At 26.3% G+C, this 22,253-nt stretch overlaps 4 protein-coding genes across 4 annotated transcripts; 1 reads left to right on the plus strand and 3 right to left on the minus strand.

The window, feature by feature from the left end:
* Positions 1–222: 222 nt before the first annotated feature.
* On the minus strand, positions 223–2,593 carry LOC108554642 (angiopoietin-1 receptor). The gene is made up of 4 exons (XM_017909986.1): positions 2,427–2,593; positions 2,192–2,346; positions 381–2,119; positions 223–291 (listed from the first exon to the last, which is right to left on the minus strand). The coding sequence occupies exons 1-4, from the start codon at positions 2,591–2,593 to the stop codon at positions 223–225; spliced, it is 2,130 nt and encodes a 709-aa protein (XP_017765475.1).
* A 2,380-nt stretch (positions 2,594–4,973) lies between these two features.
* LOC108554643 (serine/threonine-protein kinase VRK1) lies at positions 4,974–7,606 on the minus strand. Its single transcript, XM_017909987.1, has 9 exons — positions 7,392–7,606; positions 7,028–7,153; positions 6,761–6,957; positions 6,389–6,632; positions 6,099–6,299; positions 5,717–5,940; positions 5,390–5,643; positions 5,184–5,317; positions 4,974–5,083 (listed from the first exon to the last, which is right to left on the minus strand). Exons 1-9 carry the CDS (start codon positions 7,555–7,557, stop codon positions 5,016–5,018), a joined length of 1,614 nt encoding a protein of 537 aa, XP_017765476.1. The 5' UTR covers positions 7,558–7,606; the 3' UTR covers positions 4,974–5,015.
* Positions 7,607–8,386: 780 nt separating this feature from the next.
* Positions 8,387–10,479, minus strand: LOC108554637 (serine/threonine-protein kinase VRK1-like). The gene is made up of 5 exons (XM_017909979.1): positions 10,339–10,479; positions 9,090–9,311; positions 8,726–8,851; positions 8,475–8,655; positions 8,387–8,393 (listed from the first exon to the last, which is right to left on the minus strand). The coding sequence occupies exons 2-5, from the start codon at positions 9,253–9,255 to the stop codon at positions 8,387–8,389; spliced, it is 480 nt and encodes a 159-aa protein (XP_017765468.1). The 5' UTR covers positions 9,256–9,311; positions 10,339–10,479.
* A 1,433-nt stretch (positions 10,480–11,912) lies between these two features.
* LOC108554652 (RNA-binding protein 25) lies at positions 11,913–21,289 on the plus strand. The gene is made up of 12 exons (XM_017909996.1): positions 11,913–12,083; positions 12,668–12,810; positions 13,665–14,019; positions 14,101–14,295; positions 14,376–14,491; positions 18,324–18,535; positions 18,706–19,324; positions 19,785–20,202; positions 20,279–20,500; positions 20,579–20,754; positions 20,840–20,986; positions 21,057–21,289. Exons 2-12 carry the CDS (start codon positions 12,703–12,705, stop codon positions 21,147–21,149), a joined length of 2,661 nt encoding a protein of 886 aa, XP_017765485.1. The 5' UTR covers positions 11,913–12,083; positions 12,668–12,702; the 3' UTR covers positions 21,150–21,289.
* Positions 21,290–22,253: the final 964 nt, after the last annotated feature.

The following is a 22,253-nucleotide window of genomic DNA, read 5'->3' on the forward strand; positions in this document are numbered from 1 at the left end:
AATATTTTGATTTATAAGAAAAATGTAAAAATATAAAATAAGAACTTAGTATAAAAACATCATAAAAAAAATATAAAATCTCGTGTGTAAATTACGTTTAATGGTAACTGCAAAGTACATAAAAATAATAAAAATGTAATAAAAATAGATTAACAAGATTATTATGTACAATACATAGTATCATGTAAATATAAGAATATGAACACTTGTTTATTACTAACATTAATTTAATTCTAATTCTGGTAAATATGGTTCTGTAATTCCCATAATTGGACAAATGCTTAAAGTTTCCTAAAAATATAAGATAGAATAATCAGGACAAGAAATACAAAATATTTTATTCTTACATATTTAGTGGAAAACAAAGTAAATTAAATTACCAATCTCGTTAATTCTGCAAATGATGGTCTTTCCTGGCTTTCCATACTCCAACAAGATGACATAACTTCATATAATGGATCAGGAATATCTGGTAGTTGTGGTAATATAATTCCTTGCTCAATTGCTTCTTCCACTTCACTGTCAAGTGAAAAATTAGAATATGGTGTACCACCCATACTAAGCATTTCCCACAAAAGTACACCAAAAGCCCAGACTACTGCTGATTGGTGCTTTTTCTTATTGCCAAGACATTCAATAGACGTCCACCGCGTATATTTTATATCTTCTAAAGCATATTTGGATATTCCATGACCCATTAATTTGGGTATCCATTGATTTGAAAGACCTACACTACGTGCACAAAGATGTTCATGCACAATTTTGTAATTTTCAAGATGATGTAAAGCAGATGCTATCATTGATCCTATAGGTAAAATTTGTTCAATAGGAAATATATTTCCAGATCTGGCAGCTAATAGACAAGTTTTTAATGTTTGAGGTGGCAATTCAAGTACAATATGTAATGTATCATGTGTTTCACATGTTCCTACAAGGTCGGCAAGATACTTCATAGGAGATGCTTTAATACAAATATCTAATTCTCGTAACATATGCCTTTTATCAGATGCTTTTAATAATTTATCAGCTATATTATGAATTGCTACTGTAGTGGATTTGTTATTTTTCTCAACAACACCTGTGTGTACTGTACCAAATCGTCCTCTACGTATTACAGTATCATTAATTATCAGTAAGTTTTGTGGTATAATCCACACCTTTTTTTTCAATTCTTGATAATGATTTACCCTTTCAGGTACATCTTCTGGAATATATGCTAAATTGTCAACTTCGTACAATGGCCCTTGTAATGTAAGTTCTTGCTGTTCTGGTAGTTCTCTCATTCGAAATTTTTCATAGCGTCGTCGTAATATAAAATACAATACTATCGAAGCGATGAGTAATGTTCCCAAAAGACCATTAGCAACACAAAGTATGATTGTTGTTAAAGTCACGTTATCATTTTCATTTTCATTATAACTTGTCAATCTATTAATTAAATCTGAATAAGCATACTGCACTTGCCTTTGAAATTTAGAAATTACCGTTAAACCTATTTGTGGCATTGTTTGAGTATTCAATGGAGCATTGTAATATGTACCAACCATTTTTCCATTTCCCACTATAAATTTTTTATATTTGTAAAATTCTGAAGATTCAAATTCTCCAGTAATATAATATCCCAAACCTTGTTGCACTGATGTTTCATAATTGTAGTAGGTTACATTGGGACCTGATGGAGGTATTATACCAAGTTGACAAACAAATATTTGGTAAGCACTAACTGGGCCATATTCACTACTTCCTTCTGATAATAAAACAGTTACAGTATCAGTTGTTTGTTCTATTATTTTTGGCATTATTGGTTTATTAGGTGGACCTATTAAAGTCCATCCCAAAATATAGATAGGTTCACTATCTGCTTGAGTATTTGTAGCAGTAATTGATACATTATACTTTGTGCCTGGTTGTAAACCTTGTAAAATAGTATTCTTTGAAGTTCCTCCTTGTATTTGACTTTCTACAGCTGGTATTAAATTTAAAGTAAACGTTTGAACAACCACTGCTTTTAAAGTATAATGTGTAATATTTCCATTGCTAATGTCGGGTGGTTCCCATGTAATTTGCAAGCTATTTAATCCACTATGAATTATTTCGACGGTTCTTGGTGGACTAGGACCTGTATATGTATTTTTAAGTTTATAAATATTTAAAATAGAATAAAAATATCGTAAATTTTTAAACGATATACCTGTTTGTCCAGTTGAATAAATACTCACTGCATCTTGACTACCACAATAATTATTTGGATCAGCAATGCAAAGCACAGTACAGGAAGTTGATACACCTTTTCTACCATATGTACTACCACAAAAGCAATGCTGACCATTCATTAAACCAGCAAACCTATTAATATTAATTTCACTTTTAATTAAAAGATATTAAATATTATAACATTTGTAATAAATAATACAATAATAACTTACATATAATAACGGGAACGACATTCTTTGATACATTCTGTTGGTGTATTAGCACGATTTAATATCAGGGTTGGTAAATCAGGATCTAATGTAGAACTTTTGAAACAACCCTCGTATTTTTGAGTAAGTACATGATCACAAAAATAAAAAAGCAAAGATAAAATTATCATTATATATTATAAAGTTTAATAATACAATTTTTACAGTTTAGTTTTTTAATTAGTTATGCAACTAATTGTAAGTAAAAATTATTAATGTAACATTCTTTCGAAATAGTGTAGATCTGAATCAATAAGTTAATGACATATTTAAAATGAACAAATGAGGTTAACCATGCACAGAATTTTATTCTTTTCGATTATTAAAGTAAAACAATATTGTAATCCAATCTTTATCATTTTTATTATCATTAAAACTGTCTATGAATCTTTATGTTGATTGAGACAATAATGTTCACACAAAACTTCACGGGTGTAGTAGCATCTATTTACTACCTGTAATCATTAGTATGATTAAATCTTCATTCACTTGTGGCGCTGGTAATATTTAAAATCATATAATTTTTTGTTATTAAGTATAATCAATTATATATATTATTCTTTTTAATATCAAAGATATAATATTTGACCAAAAAATGAATCAATATTTTATCTTATTATTAGTTAATATTTTTAATAAATAATTGTTAGTAAAAGTAATTGTTAGTGAAAGGTAATTAAAAAACATTAGTCAAAAAATTTATTTTATTTATTTTGTTTTATATTTTTCCAAATATACAATAATATATAAAATGTATGATAACATATACATGTAAGTAATTCTATACCTGGTACATATGCATTATTCTTGTTATTTATTCGATATTTCCTTATATCACTATTGTTTATTTGATTGTAATAATGTAATATAAATTAGCAAGTAAATTCTATTATGTCCTCTTTCTATTAACTTTATTAACAATACTTTAAGAATCTTATGCAGTGCTGTTAATATTTATGTATTGTTTGTTTAATATAATAAATATGTAATTATATATTCTATAAATAAATTAAAATAATATTTATGAAAATAAAAAAGCTCATATCAGGTATCTTATATTAATGAAATATAATAAACCAGAAATACGGTAAAATATTAGTATTATAGAAAAGATTACAAATGCATATGTATTTATTTAATTACAATACATTTTTAAGTCTTTAACAACACTGCTTTTCTGGCACAGGTACACATAACTTAAAAAAATACAAATTAGTTATCACAAATTTACTGTAAATAAATTGTTGCTTCCATCTATACATGGCTCTTATAATATAACTATATACAATGATGGGTTGTGTTTTGAGTAACAATGTTATGTAAATATTAGATCTGAATGAATACAAATTAGTTTAAATTACATTAAAATGACATGAGATAATATTATATGGTGTATTGTAATATATTAGAAGCATAAATGTGTATTTTTTAGTTATATAATGTCATATATAAAATCTAGAACTAAATTAAAATATTAGTCGTTTTATTTATGCTACACACGCATTTTTGTTGATATATTGTAATCATAATAACAAACGTAATCTGTCGTTTTTTAGTCATATGTAAGCACTTAATGGCTTAATACTGGTCTGTTCAGAAATAATAACAGTTTATGGGTGTATTATTTTTACCTATATTTCACTACTATTAATTCTATTACTTCAAAGTATACTACAACTTTATTTATATTATGGACACTATTAATGGTTTTTGTTTGAATATATATATATACATATACACACGCGCGCGCGCTCCCTCCTACACATACATATATACATGTGTATATATATATATTTTTTTAAAGAAAATTATTTAAATAATTGTTACTAATATATCAAATTCCATGAGAAATTCTTATAAGAATAAGTGATTTCCTAGTCATACAATTAGAATATTCTATTATCAATGTACAGATGTAACAAAATATTTACTCACAATCACATGAGGACAAAATATTGATGACTTGCAAAATAACCATAATAATAATAATAAAAAAAAAATATTGAATAAAATTTAAACACTTTAAAAATCATACACTATTTTAAAAATTAACTTAATTAAACAACTTAATAAAATGTATCTTAAATGTAATATTCAGATCACTTGTTTACTATGACATTAAATTACATATTCTATATATGCAGAATTAGTGATTTTCCATTATTGTGTCTATTAGCAAGTCTTACTTCACTTACATTGAAATTATGTTTTTAAGAGGAAGCAATGTGATTTCTCTAATTATCAGCTGAACTGTTTATAATTATTTGTTCATTATACAGTTACTAAAAAAAAATCTTATATTAATTATACAGTTTGTTAAACAACAACTCATGATAATAAAGCAGTCTTACAAAAGTTAGTGTACTAAGTACACCTGAGGCATTCCTAATAAATGAAATTTTGTCCTTTAAACAGGAGTTTAATCAAGAGTATATTCTTACAAAATCTAAATAAACTAATAGGAAATAATACTTAATTATACATCCATTATTTAGATAACTTGTTGGTGATTCCATTGTCCAAGGAATGAAGATGTGTAATATTTAGAGATACTTATGTCGATGGAGCTTTTCTTCTTTTGTTGCTTTGTATTTGTTTGTAAGATTTCTTGTTTCCAAGTCCTAATGAAATAATGATTTAATTAAAGCACTATAGTTGATGATATGTTTCAGTAACATTTCAAAAAAATATATATATAGAAAAAGAAAAAAAAAATCTTACGTTTTAATTTAGCTACTCGGGAACGTGTCAAACGCGGAGAAGATTTAGCTAAAGAAAGTGTTGTTAAAGAAGGTTTCCCTTTTAATTGAACTATTTGTTCCATAGCTGGTGTCATCGATTTCGTTTTAAGATCTCTATTTACAAAAAAGATACAGTTTTTATCTTATATTTATATTATATCTGGTAAATTAAATTATAATACTTACTCTAATGATTTTGGTATCGATTTTGTTCGAAATGCGCCTGATTGTTTTTCTTTCATTTTTTGAATTACGCTTAACATAGCATATGTAGGCAAGGATGGAGGAGGAGGAGGAGATGGAGGAGGTGTAAGTGGCGAAGGTGGAGTTTGTAGACTAATTTTTGCGAGTTTATCAGGATGGAGCGCTAACACTGCTTCCCAACAAAATTTTTTTCGTTCAACTGGATATTTGGGTTGTGTATTTCGCGTTACGCGTATCTAAAAATAATAATGTTTATTGTTTCACAATGAAATAAAATTAAATATTAATAACAGATGTAAAAAACGATACCTCGCCATTAACGGGTTTACAAGGTTTCCTTTCTCGTAAGTATGGTCGTTTGAAAGACATGGGATAAGAAATATTTTCATTAGATTCTCTTATACGATGTAAACATGTAGGAACATCATTCTTTTGCTTAGATCCATATTGAAATAAACTACGTAGGTAGGAATAATTAGGTTTAGTTTCAAATCCCATTTCAGTAACATATTTCATGTATTCCATAATGGCAGCTGTTAAAAAATATTGAATTATTAATACTTATTTTCAAAACATTCTTTTATATAAACCATAAAAAAATAGTAAAATATGTTTACATTATTCTTTTTACTTAAGTAAAATTAAATTTAGAAATAGATTTCACAGTTATATATAAAATTTAATAACTTACTCGGGGTTTCTTTTTTGTAAGGAAAACATTTATCCATAAATAAAGGTAAATTTGAAAGTAAAATTTCTTTTTGTGCATGCACTTCTTCTGGATCCATAGTAGAAGTTGCACTATCATTTTCCTTTTGCCAAGGTAATTTACCACATAACCATTGCAAAATATTATACCCTAATGTTTCTAAATCTCCTCTTCTTGAATGTGCTGTAATAATATTAATTTACAGTGAAATAAAACATAATGTTACATAACATAATGATCTAAAATATATGTATTAAATCTACAAAACTTACTTCCATGATGTGCATCTCTTGATGTAAATTCTAATGTTCCTTCATGGGCTCTTCTTTCATCATGAACAAAAGGTTTATGTATACCTGCGCCTGTACGGAAACGATAAGCTAACCCATAATCAACTAAATAAGCTTGAAACTTTTTTGTAGTAATATCTTCTTCGCTTAAAGATAACAAAATATTTGACCCTTTAACATCTGCATGAGCATATCCTTGACTGTGAATATATTCAAGTGCATCCAACTACATAAATGCAAAAAAAATTATAAAATTAAGAGACTATAAAGATAAAAAAAAATACAAATTTTTTAATTTTTAAATTGTATTTCTTTAATCAAATTTTTAAGTTTATTATTTTTGTAATTACATACCATTTGAACAGTTAGCCTGTTAACAAGTTTAATTGGTAATTTTTTCCCATTTGATATAAACAATTTTCCAATATCAATGCCATATCTTGGAATGACTAAGAATCTATATTTCTGTCCTTGATATATGTGAGAACCTGATCCTTCATATGTTGGAACACCTATTCGTCTTTTTCCTTGTGACTTGCACCAAGTATCAACTGAAATTTATAGTAATAATGTAACTATAAAATGTAAATTATATATATCACATATAATTAAATTACTTACTCATATGTTTTCGAGCTGCTCTTATATAAAAATTCATTTCAACAAAAAGTGGTCCATTATTATGTGGTTCAATTTTTATTACATATTTTGCATCTTGTTCAATTGGTGCATTAATGTCATTTGATGCTATAATAAAAGTTTTAAAAATTAAATATTAATAATAAAAGTTATTTTTTATTTAAAATACAAATAACATACTTTTGTGAAAATAAAAATATATTTGGGATAATTTTGTTTTAAGTAAATTTTGTATTATATTAATGTTTTAAAAGTAATTTGATAAAATATATAAATGTTTATCTTTTTATCTAATAGTATTGGTATTTTAAATTAAGGGAAAAGGTATTTCAATAAAGAAAAATACCTAAATATATATCACCAAATCCACCATATCCTATTGTGTGTCCTAATTTCCATTTTTTTTGAGTAATATCTGTCAGTATTTCACCAGCTGGTAATTGATTAGGTAATTTGCAACCTAATGCTGCCACTCTTTTAACAGGTATTTCTTCAACTCGTCTCGGTGCCATTATCACTATATATTTATTTATACAAAATGCAATACTCCATTAACTTGTACATTACACTACAATCAAAATATTAACTATTTATTGTAAATAAAAGTTTGTATACATTTTCAAATTATGCTATAGAATTTATAGCCACTTATGAAACTAAGCTTATTTTCATTACATACTTTATATATAAATTTGAAAGAACACATACATAAATAAAATTATTAAAAACATTGTTAGTATCTGATATTTCATATAAAAACTTTCTATATAAGATTATATAAATAATTAATCCAAAATTTACTTTTTACATAAGGATTAAAATATTAATATTTTTGACTTATGTTTAAATTTTATTTTCTTATAAGTATAATAATAAAAGTATTGAGAAGAAATATTAAAAATAGGTATACATTTATTAAATTTAATATATAAATATGTAATTCAATTATGTATAAACATAAAAATCAATAATTATGTAAAAGAAAATTATATAAAATTTATGTATTGAAATATATAAAAAAAAGAGATTTCATTATATATTATGACATTATGAACAATTGGAAAAACTTTAAACTTTTAATTTATAATATTAATATATTCAAGTAATACATTCATATTAGTAATATAACCTATATTATAAACACTTTTGTTTCATATTTTAAATTTAATTATATCGTAATTTATTTATTTATTTCTTTAATTAAATTAGATAATATTTTAGTAGACACATTGCTATATAATAATTAAGTATTAAGATTACAATATAAAATGATAAAAAAGAAAAATGTGTATTCTATGTTAATGTGTAATCGCCGCTTTAATGCAACAGAAAATGCATTATTTAAATACTAGTTAATAAGGTTATTTAATAAATATAAATTATGTAAATATTAATGTAAAAATTATTATCATATCTTAAAACAGTTAGCCTGTTAACAAGTTTAATTGGTAATTTTTTCCCATTTGATATAAACAATTTTCCAATATCAATGCCATATCTTGGAATGACTAAGAATCTATATTTCTGTCCTTGATATATGTGAGAACCTGATCCTTCATATGTTGGAACACCTATTCGTCTTTTTCCTTGTGACTTGCACCAAGTATCAACTGAAATTTATAGTAATAATGTAACTATAAAATGTAAATTATATATATCACATATAATTAAATTACTTACTCATATGTTTTCGAGCTGCTCTTATATAAAAATTCATTTCAACAAAAAGTGGTCCATTATTATGTGGTTCAATTTTTATTACATATTTTGCATCTTGTTCAATTGGTGCATTAATGTCATTTGATGCTATAATAAAAGTTTTAAAAATTAAATATTAATAATAAAAGTTATTTTTTATTTAAAATACAAATAACATACTTTTGTGAAAATAAAAATATATTTGGGATAATTTTGTTTTAAGTAAATTTTGTATTATATTAATGTTTTAAAAGTAATTTGATAAAATATATAAATGTTTATCTTTTTATCTAATAGTATTGGTATTTTAAATTAAGGGAAAAGGTATTTCAATAAAGAAAAATACCTAAATATATATCACCAAATCCACCATATCCTATTGTGTGTCCTAATTTCCATTTTTTTTGAGTAATATCTGTCAGTATTTCACCAGCTGGTAATTGATTAGGTAATTTGCAACCTAATGCTGCCACTCTTTTAACAGGTATTTCTTCAACTCGTCTCGGTGCCATTATCACTATATATTTATTTATACAAAATGCAATACTCCATTAACTTGTACATTACACTACAATCAAAATATTAACTATTTATTGTAAATAAAAGTTTGTATACATTTTCAAATTATGCTATAGAATTTATAGCCACTTATGAAACTAAGCTTATTTTCATTACATACTTTATATATAAATTTGAAAGAACACATACATAAATAAAATTATTAAAAACATTGTTAGTATCTGATATTTCATATAAAAACTTTCTATATAAGATTATATAAATAATTAATCCAAAATTTACTTTTTACATAAGGATTAAAATATTAATATTTTTGACTTATGTTTAAATTTTATTTTCTTATAAGTATAATAATAAAAGTATTGAGAAGAAATATTAAAAATAGGTATACATTTATTAAATTTAATATATAAATATGTAATTCAATTATGTATAAACATAAAAATCAATAATTATTTAAAAGAAAATTATATAAAATTTATGTATTGAAATATATAAAAAAAAGAGATTTCATTATATATTATGACATTATGAACAATTGGAAAAACTTTAAACTTTTAATTTATAATATTAATATATTCAAGTAATACATTCATATTAGTAATATAACCTATATTATAAACACTTTTGTTTCATATTTTAAATTTAATTATATCGTAATTTATTTATTTATTTCTTTAATTAAATTAGATAATATTTTAGTAGACACATTGCTATATAATAATTAAGTATTAAGATTACAATATAAAATGATAAAAAAGAAAAATGTGTATTCTATGTTAATGTGTAATCGCCGCTTTAATGCAACAGAAAATGCATTATTTAAATACTAGTTAATAAGGTTATTTAATAAATATAAATTATGTAAATATTAATGTAAAAATTATTATCATATCTTATATTTTTCCAAAAATTCACATGTAATTCACTATTTTGTTTTACAGAATAATATTGCTTTTTATTCGTGTAAATTAGACTAAAAAATCTAATTTTATGGATTTCATGTCCAACTGTCAACCAAAATAGTTATCTAGTAATAAAAAACACAGAATACTGTTTCATTTTAGTTCATATACCTCAAAAGACGAATTAGAGGACATTGCATACAGTTGTTTTAATTGCTTGGCACATCGGAATCTTCAATAATTTAAAGTATTTCTTTTTGTGTTTTGGAACTCTAATTATCCCCCGAAAAGATTTCACCCAACGTAAGAATGTACCACACTGCCATTTCATGAACTAAGGAGTTTAACGGAAACCGATCAACTGAAGAGGGCGTCCTTAAATTTACATTTTTTTGACCAAGTATTTAAATATCACTAAAATTGGCAATTAGAAATTATTTATGTTATTTTGTAGCTGTATTTTAAATTTATAAGATATTAAGTGCAACAAAAATTATAAAACAATGTCATACTTTTAATATTTCATTATATTATGTGATTTGTTATTCTTATATAATATATTCATTTTTATTAGCAACTTTCTTTGAGATATGTAATTTACTATTATACTTAATTTTAAACGATTATTTCATGGAAATCCACCAACAAATTGCGATAACAGCGCGCTCTATTTAGGTGCGTAAGATTATTAACTTAACCAAAAATAACTAATGACAGATCGGTTAACAATAAAAAATAAAAGAACATGCGGATACATGCTTTGAAATGCTTCTGACAAACGAATTACATAGAACCTCTAAGAATAATATATATTAATTATAATAATATTATGTAGAACTGTTAGGAATATTGATGGTGTTATAAAAATTAAAGATATTTCTTGTTCATCTTTATTAAACTTTATTTATTATTAATTATTGATTACTGTAATTAGTTGGTGTTAGCTTTTTATGCAAATAATTTTTTTGTAAAGAACACAAAATTTCTAACAGCCAAGTACATTACATAAATATAAAATGAATTATAAGGACTTAATAAATTTTTATACAGTTTTTCAAACGGACTTTTTTTTAGCATAAGCACATTGTTACTTTTAGCATTTATAAATTTTTGACGATTATTGAGTATCAGACTTTTATATCGATTTTTATTTTAATGGAAAGAAATTAAAATGTTATAACTGTTTTCATATAAATATATTTCTTTAAATATTTAACAATACTGCTGCAACGTTTGTGTAAATATTTTTTACGTTCTAATGTAGATATTTTCCAAATAGACTTTATTATAAAAACTTAACAAAGGGAGTAGTAACAAAAAAAAGAATTATATTATAATTCTAAATATTTAAAAAATATGTGAATAGTATTGTGTAGAAAAATTATATAACATAACTGACATAATTATAATGTAATTTAATGTATAAATAAACTGGTTACTCTAATGTTACTCTTTCTAAACATAGATTTATTTAATCACTTTTCAAAGATTTTTATATAACAAAATATTTAAATAAATGTTTGAATTAAAATTAAATATTCTTTTATTAGAAACGATATAATTGTATATAATCTGTTATTTAACATTAATATCTATTGTATCAATATAGTTTGACAAGAATTCAAGAAATTAAAGGCAAAAGCGAAATAGATATATAATATATAGAGTACGAGTATTTTATGATAGGTTTTTGAACGTACGGGAAATGTACCATCAACCATAGCCTTCTAGAAGCAATCAGCGCATGAAGCCGTAATGGACGAAAAGAAGTGATTACTATCTGACGGATTGTGAAAGTGGAAGTTTCAGTTCGTGTGTTTATTATAATATTTCCTTAGTCTTAGAGTCCTAATAAAATGACGTAAATAGTTTTTAAATGATGGTTGATGCTTTATTTGTATTTTCAAATATATTATGTAAGTACGGGATTAATCCTTTGTTGAGATCATTTAATGGTTAGAATACTAAAGCATCCATTAGTGTCTTGTCTGATATCTATAGCTATTACCAAAAACATGTTTTTATATATTAAACTTATATATTCAATAATGTTAATGCAAAGTTCAAATATTTGTTTTCTAATGTTAATAAATATAATATTAACTTGTTCTTTGCATTTAACTATATCTCAAAAAAGTGTGCTTAAGTGTGTTATTTATTAAAGGTTATTTAATGACAATTTTAAAAACATTTTATGTACAATTTTTATTTTGCAAGTATAGTATGAATAAAACATATATGTTCTTATAACTATATAATATAATGTACAGATAGTATAATTTATAATTATAGAGTTTTATTACAAATTTACTAAAGTTTCAGTTTTTGTTTTTTCCATCATTTTATAATTGTAAGTATAGGTTAAAAATGAGTACAGAAAATATTTAATATTTTAATCAAGATCTTTTATGCATTTTGTTATACAATAAAATTTTAAGGAAATTTGTTTTTTATATTTATTGTCTTTAGGTCTATTAGATTAATGTATTATATATTTCAGTGAGGACACTGCCATAATATTATTTAAAGTAAGAAATGTCTTACCCTGGTCAACCTCCAATGGGAATACCAGGCATGCCACCAATGCCTTACATGGTTGGTGCACCTCCACCAATTATTGGTGGTGTAATGCCTATGGCACATGTAAGTAAATATAAAATTAAATATTCTAGTATTTTAGCATGTTTGTCTCTTTGTGTGGTATTGGTAAACTTATATTTTTTTGTTAGAATTTTCTACACTTGCAAAATGATTTTAATCAAATAACTAATTATTTTCTTTTGTTTTGTAATTATAATTTTAATATGAAATAACTGTGAAGATATAAAATTCTTTTATGTATAGTGTATAAAAAAAATATATATATTAAGTATTTGTCAAAAGTTAATCTCTTTTATTTATTCCAAATAATTATAATTTTATATGTAACTAAAAGTCCATTCATTTGTAATCACTTAATTACTTTATATAACTTTATTGCCATCTAAATTAAAGATAAACTGTCATCTATTCAAGTGCCAGAAGTATTTAGTAATAAATATTTTTATTTATATTAAAAAATAAAAGCAAAATGCATGTAATGTTTGATTTTATTTCCTGCAAATAAATTAACATGTTAAACAGTAGGTAATATGAAATGATCATATAGTTTTATATTTTTAAATGTTATTAATTATATCATAATTACAACTTTCTCTATATGCTAATACACTTGTTCTGTGTTAATGTATTAATATTTTTTGTTAAATGGAATGCACATTATTTAATTATTTATGCTGTAGACTAATTGTATGGGTACAATCATAATTTTCTAAGATTATAGTTTCTGATACAGATTTTCATTTTAAGTATTTTATATTTAATATATGCATGTTTTGGTTTCGTAATAAAAGATAATAAAAGAAGAAAGATTAATGTGCTATTAGGGGGAGGGGAGATTCTGGTTTGCATGAGTAGAGATGTGCATTATTAAGAATACTACCATTTATAAAACATAGATGATTCCAACACCCGTATCTGCGATGCAGACCTCAGCTCCAGCTGTTCGGTATGCACGTAATCAAAATCGTCATGACAATAATCGTCGTCGCGAGAGAGAATCTGGTCCACCAGTTACTGTATTTATTGGTAACATTATGGAAAGAGCACCTGATGTGATGATTCGACATATTTTGGGAGCCTGTGGCCATGTCCTTTCATGGAAGAGAGTACAAGCATTTGGATTTTGTGAATATGCAGGTCCAGATGCTGGTCTTAGAGCAGTTAGATTACTTCATGATATGGAAATAGGTACAAAAAAGCTTGTTGTCAAGGTTGATGCAAAAGCTAAAGTTGTTTTGGATCAGTTTAAAGGTAAATGTAAAATATGTAGAATATTTATGTAGATATATGTTGATAACTTATTTTATTTTGTTACTTTTGTATGTATTATAGCGGAAAGAAGGAAAAAATTAAGAGGTGGCCAGTCACCTTTACAGGATGAAACATCAATTGAAGGGGCAGAGGGAGAAGAAGGTGAAGATTACATGGATGAGGGTATGAGAGTAGTGGATGCAGATGCATTAGCACGTATTAATCAAATCATAGCTGAACATGCAGCTGATCTAGAAATGGCTCAAGCTGCTCCTGGTAGTACACTAATTCTACTCCTGGCAGAATATTAAATTAATTTCACATATTAACAAATGTTATTTTATAATATGTTCTAGAGGAACATCAAACGAAAATGGTTGCAAAATCTTTGAACTTGGATGATGCAGAAATAGAAGAAAGTAAAAGAGACTTGATTACCAGAGAAATTGGAAAATTCAGGGAGGTTATGAAGGTAATTATTTTTACAATTATTTTTAAAAGACCTGTTATGTCATTCCTACTTTTCTGCCCTTCTTTTTGGTCATATTATCGGATATGATATACCAAAATATTAGAAGGTATCAAAAATTGTGGTCTAATAAGATTGGGTAAAAAATTTGCAAAAATTTAGGTATATGGATATTAACAATTCTATAAAATTGTTAGTGTTGATTATGTGAATTTTTTACGAAGAATTATAAACATTATTCTATAAGATACTGTAGTTTTTTCTAAAAGATTGTTTTATGCTATTTTAATGGGTAAATAATGTTTGTCACGTGTATTTTTGTGCATATGATATGCAACACATTATTTTTTAAATTTTTTCTACGAAAAAAAAGAAATTTCTTTTTTGAGCAAAATTTTGGCTGCAATATATTATATTTTTGAAATCCTCTTACTTCTCCTGCATTTGTTTAATATTTCAGTATTAATAAAGAGATCATTTGATGTTTTTGTTTCATATAAATGTGATTAAGAATATGTTTGTAATACTTTGTAGTATTTATGCTACTATCTTCAGAAAACATTATATTAAATTTTTCTTTTTCGTTTTTCAAATAAAGAATTGAAATGGAATATTTTATAGATGGAGAGAAATAGCAATATATTAAAACATTGTTATTTTAAAACCTGAATAAAAAAGAGTTTTATACAGTATTTTCAAATTATAGTCAGTTAAAACTTGTACTAAGTTTAACAAGTTATAACACTTTTTGATTCTATCAATGATTAAATTCATAAAGTACTTAATTCATTTTTGGATGGTTGTATTTTTATTGACTTATAATTGGTAAAATTTATACGTGATAAATGTTCAGATGTTTTTACAATTCAAATAATATAATGATTGTAAATATTATGGGCTTCTAAATGTTTTATGCATATTTATGATTCACATTAGAAAATTGTTGATTGAAATCGCAGCATATCTATATAAAAGATTAAATACATTTGGGCAGGCAAAAGAGGATTACGAGTGCATAGTTATAAACTTTAGACTCTAAGTATTTTGTGATAAAGTGCGTGTGTGCTATGTTAGCTCTAAATAATTGGAGCCGTGACTCGTTGCTATAATTATAATAACAGGCAGCGTGCGTCGCACACAGCAAACGCACACGCCTAGGAATGCTGTGTGTGGGGACCACTCTTTCACTCACTCATTGGCTCTGAAGGGAGTCAATCACAGCACATCCCTCGTATTTTCGCAGGCAGCTGCAGCCTCGTCGGTAAGTCAGAGTATATCCAACCAACAAAACATGAAAAAACAAGAAATGTGCGATATTAAGACGGGAGAATCTCGTAACTCTACAACATGCTGACACCATGTAGCCAATAAATCTGTTTCTATTGGAACTCCATTTTCTTAACTCGTCGCATATAATTCTGCGTTATATTAATAGCATTATTGCTATTGTATTTTGAACACAAGTTATTCCATATAATCAAATTTCTTTATCTGCTTCTATACTTGTTTTGCTAAACTGCTAGCACTAGTATTCTTTCAAAAATGTAATATTTTATTTAATTTTTTTATAATGTTTTATTTAATTTTATGATATTTTTTTTATAACAATTAGCTTGAAAGAAGAGGTATTAAAAAATTAAATCTTATAATCTTTAAAAATAAAGAATTTGTGTAATATTAAAATAGAATGTAAGATAATATGAATAAAAAAAATTGGATGGCTCCAGTAATGATATTTTAAAGTACATGCAGCATTATTATTATATATTACAGATTGATTATACTAAAAAAATTTGTCATAATTATGAAATTGATATCGTTAAAAATTATATTCAATTTGCCATTACATAATTAATTTAGAATGTTCCAGTGACATTATTTTCTGCATGTATCTTAATTATATTGGTACACTAATGGATCTGTCCCATGTAAATAAATAAATAATAGCTTGATTTTCTTTATTATAAAGATTACATAATTTAGTATTGTTGTCGTTTTAATTGTTGTAATCTTAATTTATAATGTATCAAAGTCTAGCAGTCTAGTACTGGTACATAGAAGATCAGTAAAGTGCCATTCCAATTGTTTTTACGCATTGCCTAGGATTGGTAAAAGATATCATTTTGAACAAAGAAATTTGACGCTGACATATTTTATAATATATTCTTAGATAGATTATTAATAGGATCGAGCCTTTCTGAATCCTACACACAATGAAATGATTTTGTCTTCACAATGGCGACTGTTCAGTTGTTGTCTTTATTTTGTGTAAACAGCTTCTGTCAGCGTCTCGATCAGACATGTAGTACCTAGGTGCGCGCTCCTCCATTCTCCGGTACCACCACACTGACTGACCAAGTCAACTTCACACCGTGAGTAAACTCCACAACCATGAGCCAACACAACCATTCGGTTCTAGTAGTTTTGTTAGTGAACTGCCCATCTGAATACCTATGACCACTGATATTTCATGTTTCAACAGTGTTTTTTTCCTCATATGTGCATCTATTTTTATGCACTCAGTTACTCTATCCTTATTAGTTTAAAAGATTATGGGTTATTGTATGGATATTTAATCTTGAAACATAAGGAAAAACAACTCATCATGTTGAATGTTTTTTCTTATATTTATCATAGATTACTAATGGCTTTACATAGACCATATTGACAATGTTATAAGTAGGATGGAATAAGCAGTGTTGGGTTAATCTATTATTATAAAAATAATATTCATCAGAGTCTATGATTTAGGACTCTCCAAGCAGTAACCCATTATTGTTACTATTATATCAAGTAAGGATGAACCATACTAATTTATTTCTAAGACGTTACGTTGATTATACGGAACGATAAGGGTGGGCAAACTATTGTGCATTTGATATCCAACAGTTTGCTGCATCAGCTGCATAGCCAGAAGAAAACAAAGTTGACAGACGTGTGACAGTTTCTTGGCAAAAGTGAAAGATGTTTTGGTGGAATCCCTTCTTCATGATGACTCCGCTTCTGATTGGTATAATACTTTCTAATAATTATTGAGTATTGACAAGAAATCTAAATATTCACCCCTTTCGACTCTTAGACTTATATAGCTTTAGACACTATTGATTTACAGGCACATTTGCAATGTTGTAAGTACATTGGGTGGCCTCTACAATGCGTCTGTTAGCATTAAGGTATTCTTAATTTAAGTAGAGCTTAAGAAATTTCTTATGCTTGTTTCCAAAATTTATACCTGCACTTAGGTAATTGATATGTAAACAAGATTTCATAAGATGCTGCTGACCGAGCATACTCCAGTGGAGTGAGTATACTACATTGAGATGAACAGAATTATGATACTTGACATGTGATTAATTTTTGTGTAACTAGTAATCGTTCAACATTGCAATCTTTATAATGTTAGATACTAAAAATATTTATATAAAATTTGAACATAATAAATTAAAAAATAAAAGTAAATTTTCAAGTGTTTTCATAAAGTTTCTTTGTGAAATATTTATTTCAAATGATAAAAATTTGTCATTTTGTTGATATTATTGAAATACTGTGCATAAGATAATATTAGTATATTTTTCATGTTCTTTAATATTTCTTATTAAGCTCTAAATCTATAATATTATTTTTTGAATAATATAAACTATTTGCGCGAATATTTTATGCAAATCATTGTATATTTCATTAATTTGACTTTACACTTACAGTAACCTTTTTTTACCCTTTAATTTTTATAACTCAGGAGGATACGATTGCTAGTTTTTGCGTTTTATTATCACAGCCTGATAAGTTTGCTTTGATTATTTGGTCTCACCTATTTTCCTATTTTTGTGTTTTATAGAAGCAGGAGGAGGAGAAAGCTCAAGTAAAACGGAAGAAAGAAGCTGTTGAAAAAGAAGAACGAGAGAAACGTGAAAAAGAGCGACGAGATAGGCGAGATGGTAGCAATACTAAAGATGAACAAGACGGAGATCCTGGTAGTCCTACGTCTCATAAGGGTCGCAGTAGTAGTACCGGGAGTAGTAGAAGAGATAAAAGGCGGTCTAAATCTAGGTACTAATATTTAAACATTTTTGAGGAAGACTACTTCTATTTTAAAATTTTACGTTTTATATTTTAGACACCTAAAAATAGTGTAAATATTCATGCTTTGTCTTCAATTGATAATTTTTAAATGCTAAATAAGATATAGTTTATTGTAAATGTTTCCTATATTGTTCTAGGTCTAAGGAACGAGACAGGGATCGTCAGAGAAGTGATAGAGATCGTGATAGAGATAGAGATCGAGAAAGAGACAGAGAAAGAGAACGAGAAAGAGATCGTGATCGTGAAAGAGAACGTGAACGTGAACGTGAAAGAGATAGAGAAAGAGAAAGAGACAGGGAACGTGAAAGAGAACGCGAAAGAGAAGAAGCGAGGAAAACTGAAAGAGAAATTATGCGTGAAAGGGAGGAAGAAGAAGAAGCGAAGGAACGAAAGAAAAACGAAAGAAGAGCCAGAGAAAAAGAGGCAGCTTATCAAGAGCGTTTAAGAGCATGGGAAACTCGGGAACGTCGTAAACAAAAGGAATATGAGAAAGAGGCGGAAAAACGTAGAGCAAAACGGGAAGCAAGAGAAAGAGAAGCAAAACGCTTAAAAGAATTTCTTGAAGATTATGATGATGAAAGAGACGATGCTAAATATTACAAAGGCAAGGAACTTTCTCGTCGGTTGGAAGAGAGAGCACTTGAAGCAGAAGCCGACTCACGAGATCGTTGTGCTGAACGTCAAGAACTTCAACGACTCCGCGATAAACTTTATGCTGATTCTTCACATCCAGATCCAGCAGCCGAATTTGAAAGGGTAAAATATTTTTAAGTATTTTTGTATGTAATTCTGATATTAGTTTTTATTAAGATATTCAGTCGGCATCATATGTACTCATTTTTCTATTTATACGAAAATTTTGTTTCTCATAGTTTTTCTTATGCATTTGAAAATTATATAAATGAAGTCTATCAGTACAAAGAAAATATTTAACATACTGTGTAATAATATTTTTGGTGTAATATGCATCAAAAGAATTAAATTTTTCTGTTCATCATAATTTAATCAAAATGTATTAGTATGGATATAATAAATTCAATTAAGTAAGAATTTTTAATTTACAAATATAATTTCAATGAATTATTGTAGCAGTGAATACATACTGACTATATAAAATTCACTTGTTGAAAAAATATTTAGGCATTTTATCATGAAATGAAATATTATTATAAATATGTAATACATATATTATGCTTTATACTATACTTTATTATAGTTGAAAGCTGAAAGGGAGGAACAGTATAAGCCTAAACCAGTTATTACAATAATTGATGAAGAGGATGAGAAAGTAGTGAAAAAAGAAAAAGAAGTTATGCCACCTATAGAAACTGAACCAATCGAAAGTGATAGTGACGAATGTGTGCAATTTGATGATGCTTCTCAGCCAGAAGTACCATCTAGGACACCACCAAGACATCACCACCATCATAGGAGGCATCATCGTCATCACCAAAATCATCATCGAGATGGCGAAGAAAACGAGGAAGTTATAGAAACAGATAGAGAAAGTGTAAAGGGTACAAGGTCATCACCTTCTCATCAAACAGTAACAACACCGGTTCAATCCATTCCACCCACATTAGATGAAGATTCACGTATGTCTCTTGTTAGTGAACCAGAGAAAACGGGTAGTAGTGAGTAACCAATGTTATTTTTTAGCTTATGTAAGAATAAATCCTTTATTTGTATGTCACATCTGTGTCATTACAGGTAACTTTGTACCATTTGCTATGGGAAGTGGAGGCAATCGTGGCGGTGATCATGGTATTGGTAATAAAACCCCTGCTAGTCCAAGCACAGCTATTAATGTTAATTCGCAACAAACGAATCAGAGTAAAAAGAAAGGTCGGATCGACGTTAAAGATGTATTTAATAACGACGATGATGACGATGGTGCTAATAATGCAAAGAAACGTAAACTAGTTCCTTTAGGTAATTACAAGTGATTCAAGTATTAACGTGTTTTTTGTTTAGATGATATATGTTTGTTTTGTACAAATTCAATTTTAGACTATGGTGAAGAGAAAAAGAAAAAATCTAGTGAAGAAACTCCTAAAGCTGGGAAAGAAGAAAGTACAAAAAGTCAAGAAGAGAAACGAAAACACATAAAATCCCTTATTGACAAAATACCTACAGATAAAAATGCTTTGTTTGGATACCAGCTTGATTGGGCAGTAATAGATAATGTATGATGTATTTTTAACACTTTTAAATATGTCCGACTACATTTTGACTTACTTTGTATTTATGAATTTTCTAAATTTTCATTAGACGTTAATGGAAAAGAGGATAAGGCCGTGGATTAATAAGAAAATTATCGAATACATTGGTGAACCTGAACCTACATTAGTAGATTTTATTTGTAGTAAAGTAATGGCTGGTAGCTCTCCTCAGGGCATACTTGACGATGTACAGATGGTAAATAATTTTTATTTTATTATTTGTAAATTAATAATTAATTAAGTTTATAACAATATATATGTTACAGGTATTGGATGAAGAAGCAGAAGTTTTTGTAGTCAAAATGTGGAGGTTATTAATTTACGAAGTGGAAGCTAAAAAAATGGGCTTAGTTAAATAAATGAAATATCAATTAAAGTACTAATCGACTTAAAAATTTATACTACACATCAAATTCCTTTGGTTAAAATGTACTATTTAGGTTATATATCCTAATACACGATTACTTATGTATAATTTGTAGGATCCTTTGCTAGACAAAAAAACACGACGTTGCTCGATTGATAGGTAAAATAAATGTGTAGCAATTAAAATGTTAAATACAAATTGTAATTACGATTTATAATATTTGAGTTGTGTTATTCCAAATTTGATTATCTGTAATATTACAAAGAGATCTTTAGACATGTTTATAAATAATAGATTTTCATACATTTTTTAAGAAACATAATGGATTCAACCTTTTTAGAGTTTTATTACGTGATATGCTATAGTTTTATAAGTATTCTTATAAATTACAAGGCAGTTCAGTTTGTAAACAGATACGGTAAACAAAATAATCTGTTAACATAATTGTAATTTTGTAATTTCCAGTTAATATTTTCTTATTTTATTAATATGTTAAATTAATTTCGTATTAATAACTAAAAAATTAATAATGATATCTTGTACTCTGCAAAAATTGAAATATTAAAAAAAAAGGAGAAATGTTATAACTGCAATGTAATTGGAGAAAAATTATAAATTAGTATTAAAATTGTTAATATGCGGAAGTATATGTGAAACAAAGTTTTATAAAAGGTAAGTATTAGAAAACAAATTAAAAATGACTGTGAAAAAAGTAATTATTTAAGCATAATAAATTATGTATCAATCTAATAACAAACATATTATGTTATATTCTTATATTTTTAATTATTTTTTTCAATTTAATTTGTAATAGTTTTATTGATTTTGGGTGTTCAATATATATTTTATATATAATTCTCTGAAAAACAATTTTATTAAAATAATTAAATATACTAATATTTTATTCTTTTTAATAAAAATCAGGTATTAATCATTAATTACATTTTAATTATTGTTTTTTTACATAAATTATATTATTTTTATATACTCTGTTTAACTTTGTACTGTGATTGGTTGAACTTCATGTAATAAACTTCTTCGCCTACAATATCGTCTGTGACTTGAAGGAAATAAACCAAAACATGAGTATTACGGG

Source organism: Eufriesea mexicana, unplaced genomic scaffold, assembly GCF_001483705.2.
Source record: "Eufriesea mexicana isolate 0111107269 unplaced genomic scaffold, ASM148370v2 scaffold39182, whole genome shotgun sequence".
NCBI lineage: Eukaryota > Metazoa > Arthropoda > Insecta > Hymenoptera > Apidae > Eufriesea > Eufriesea mexicana.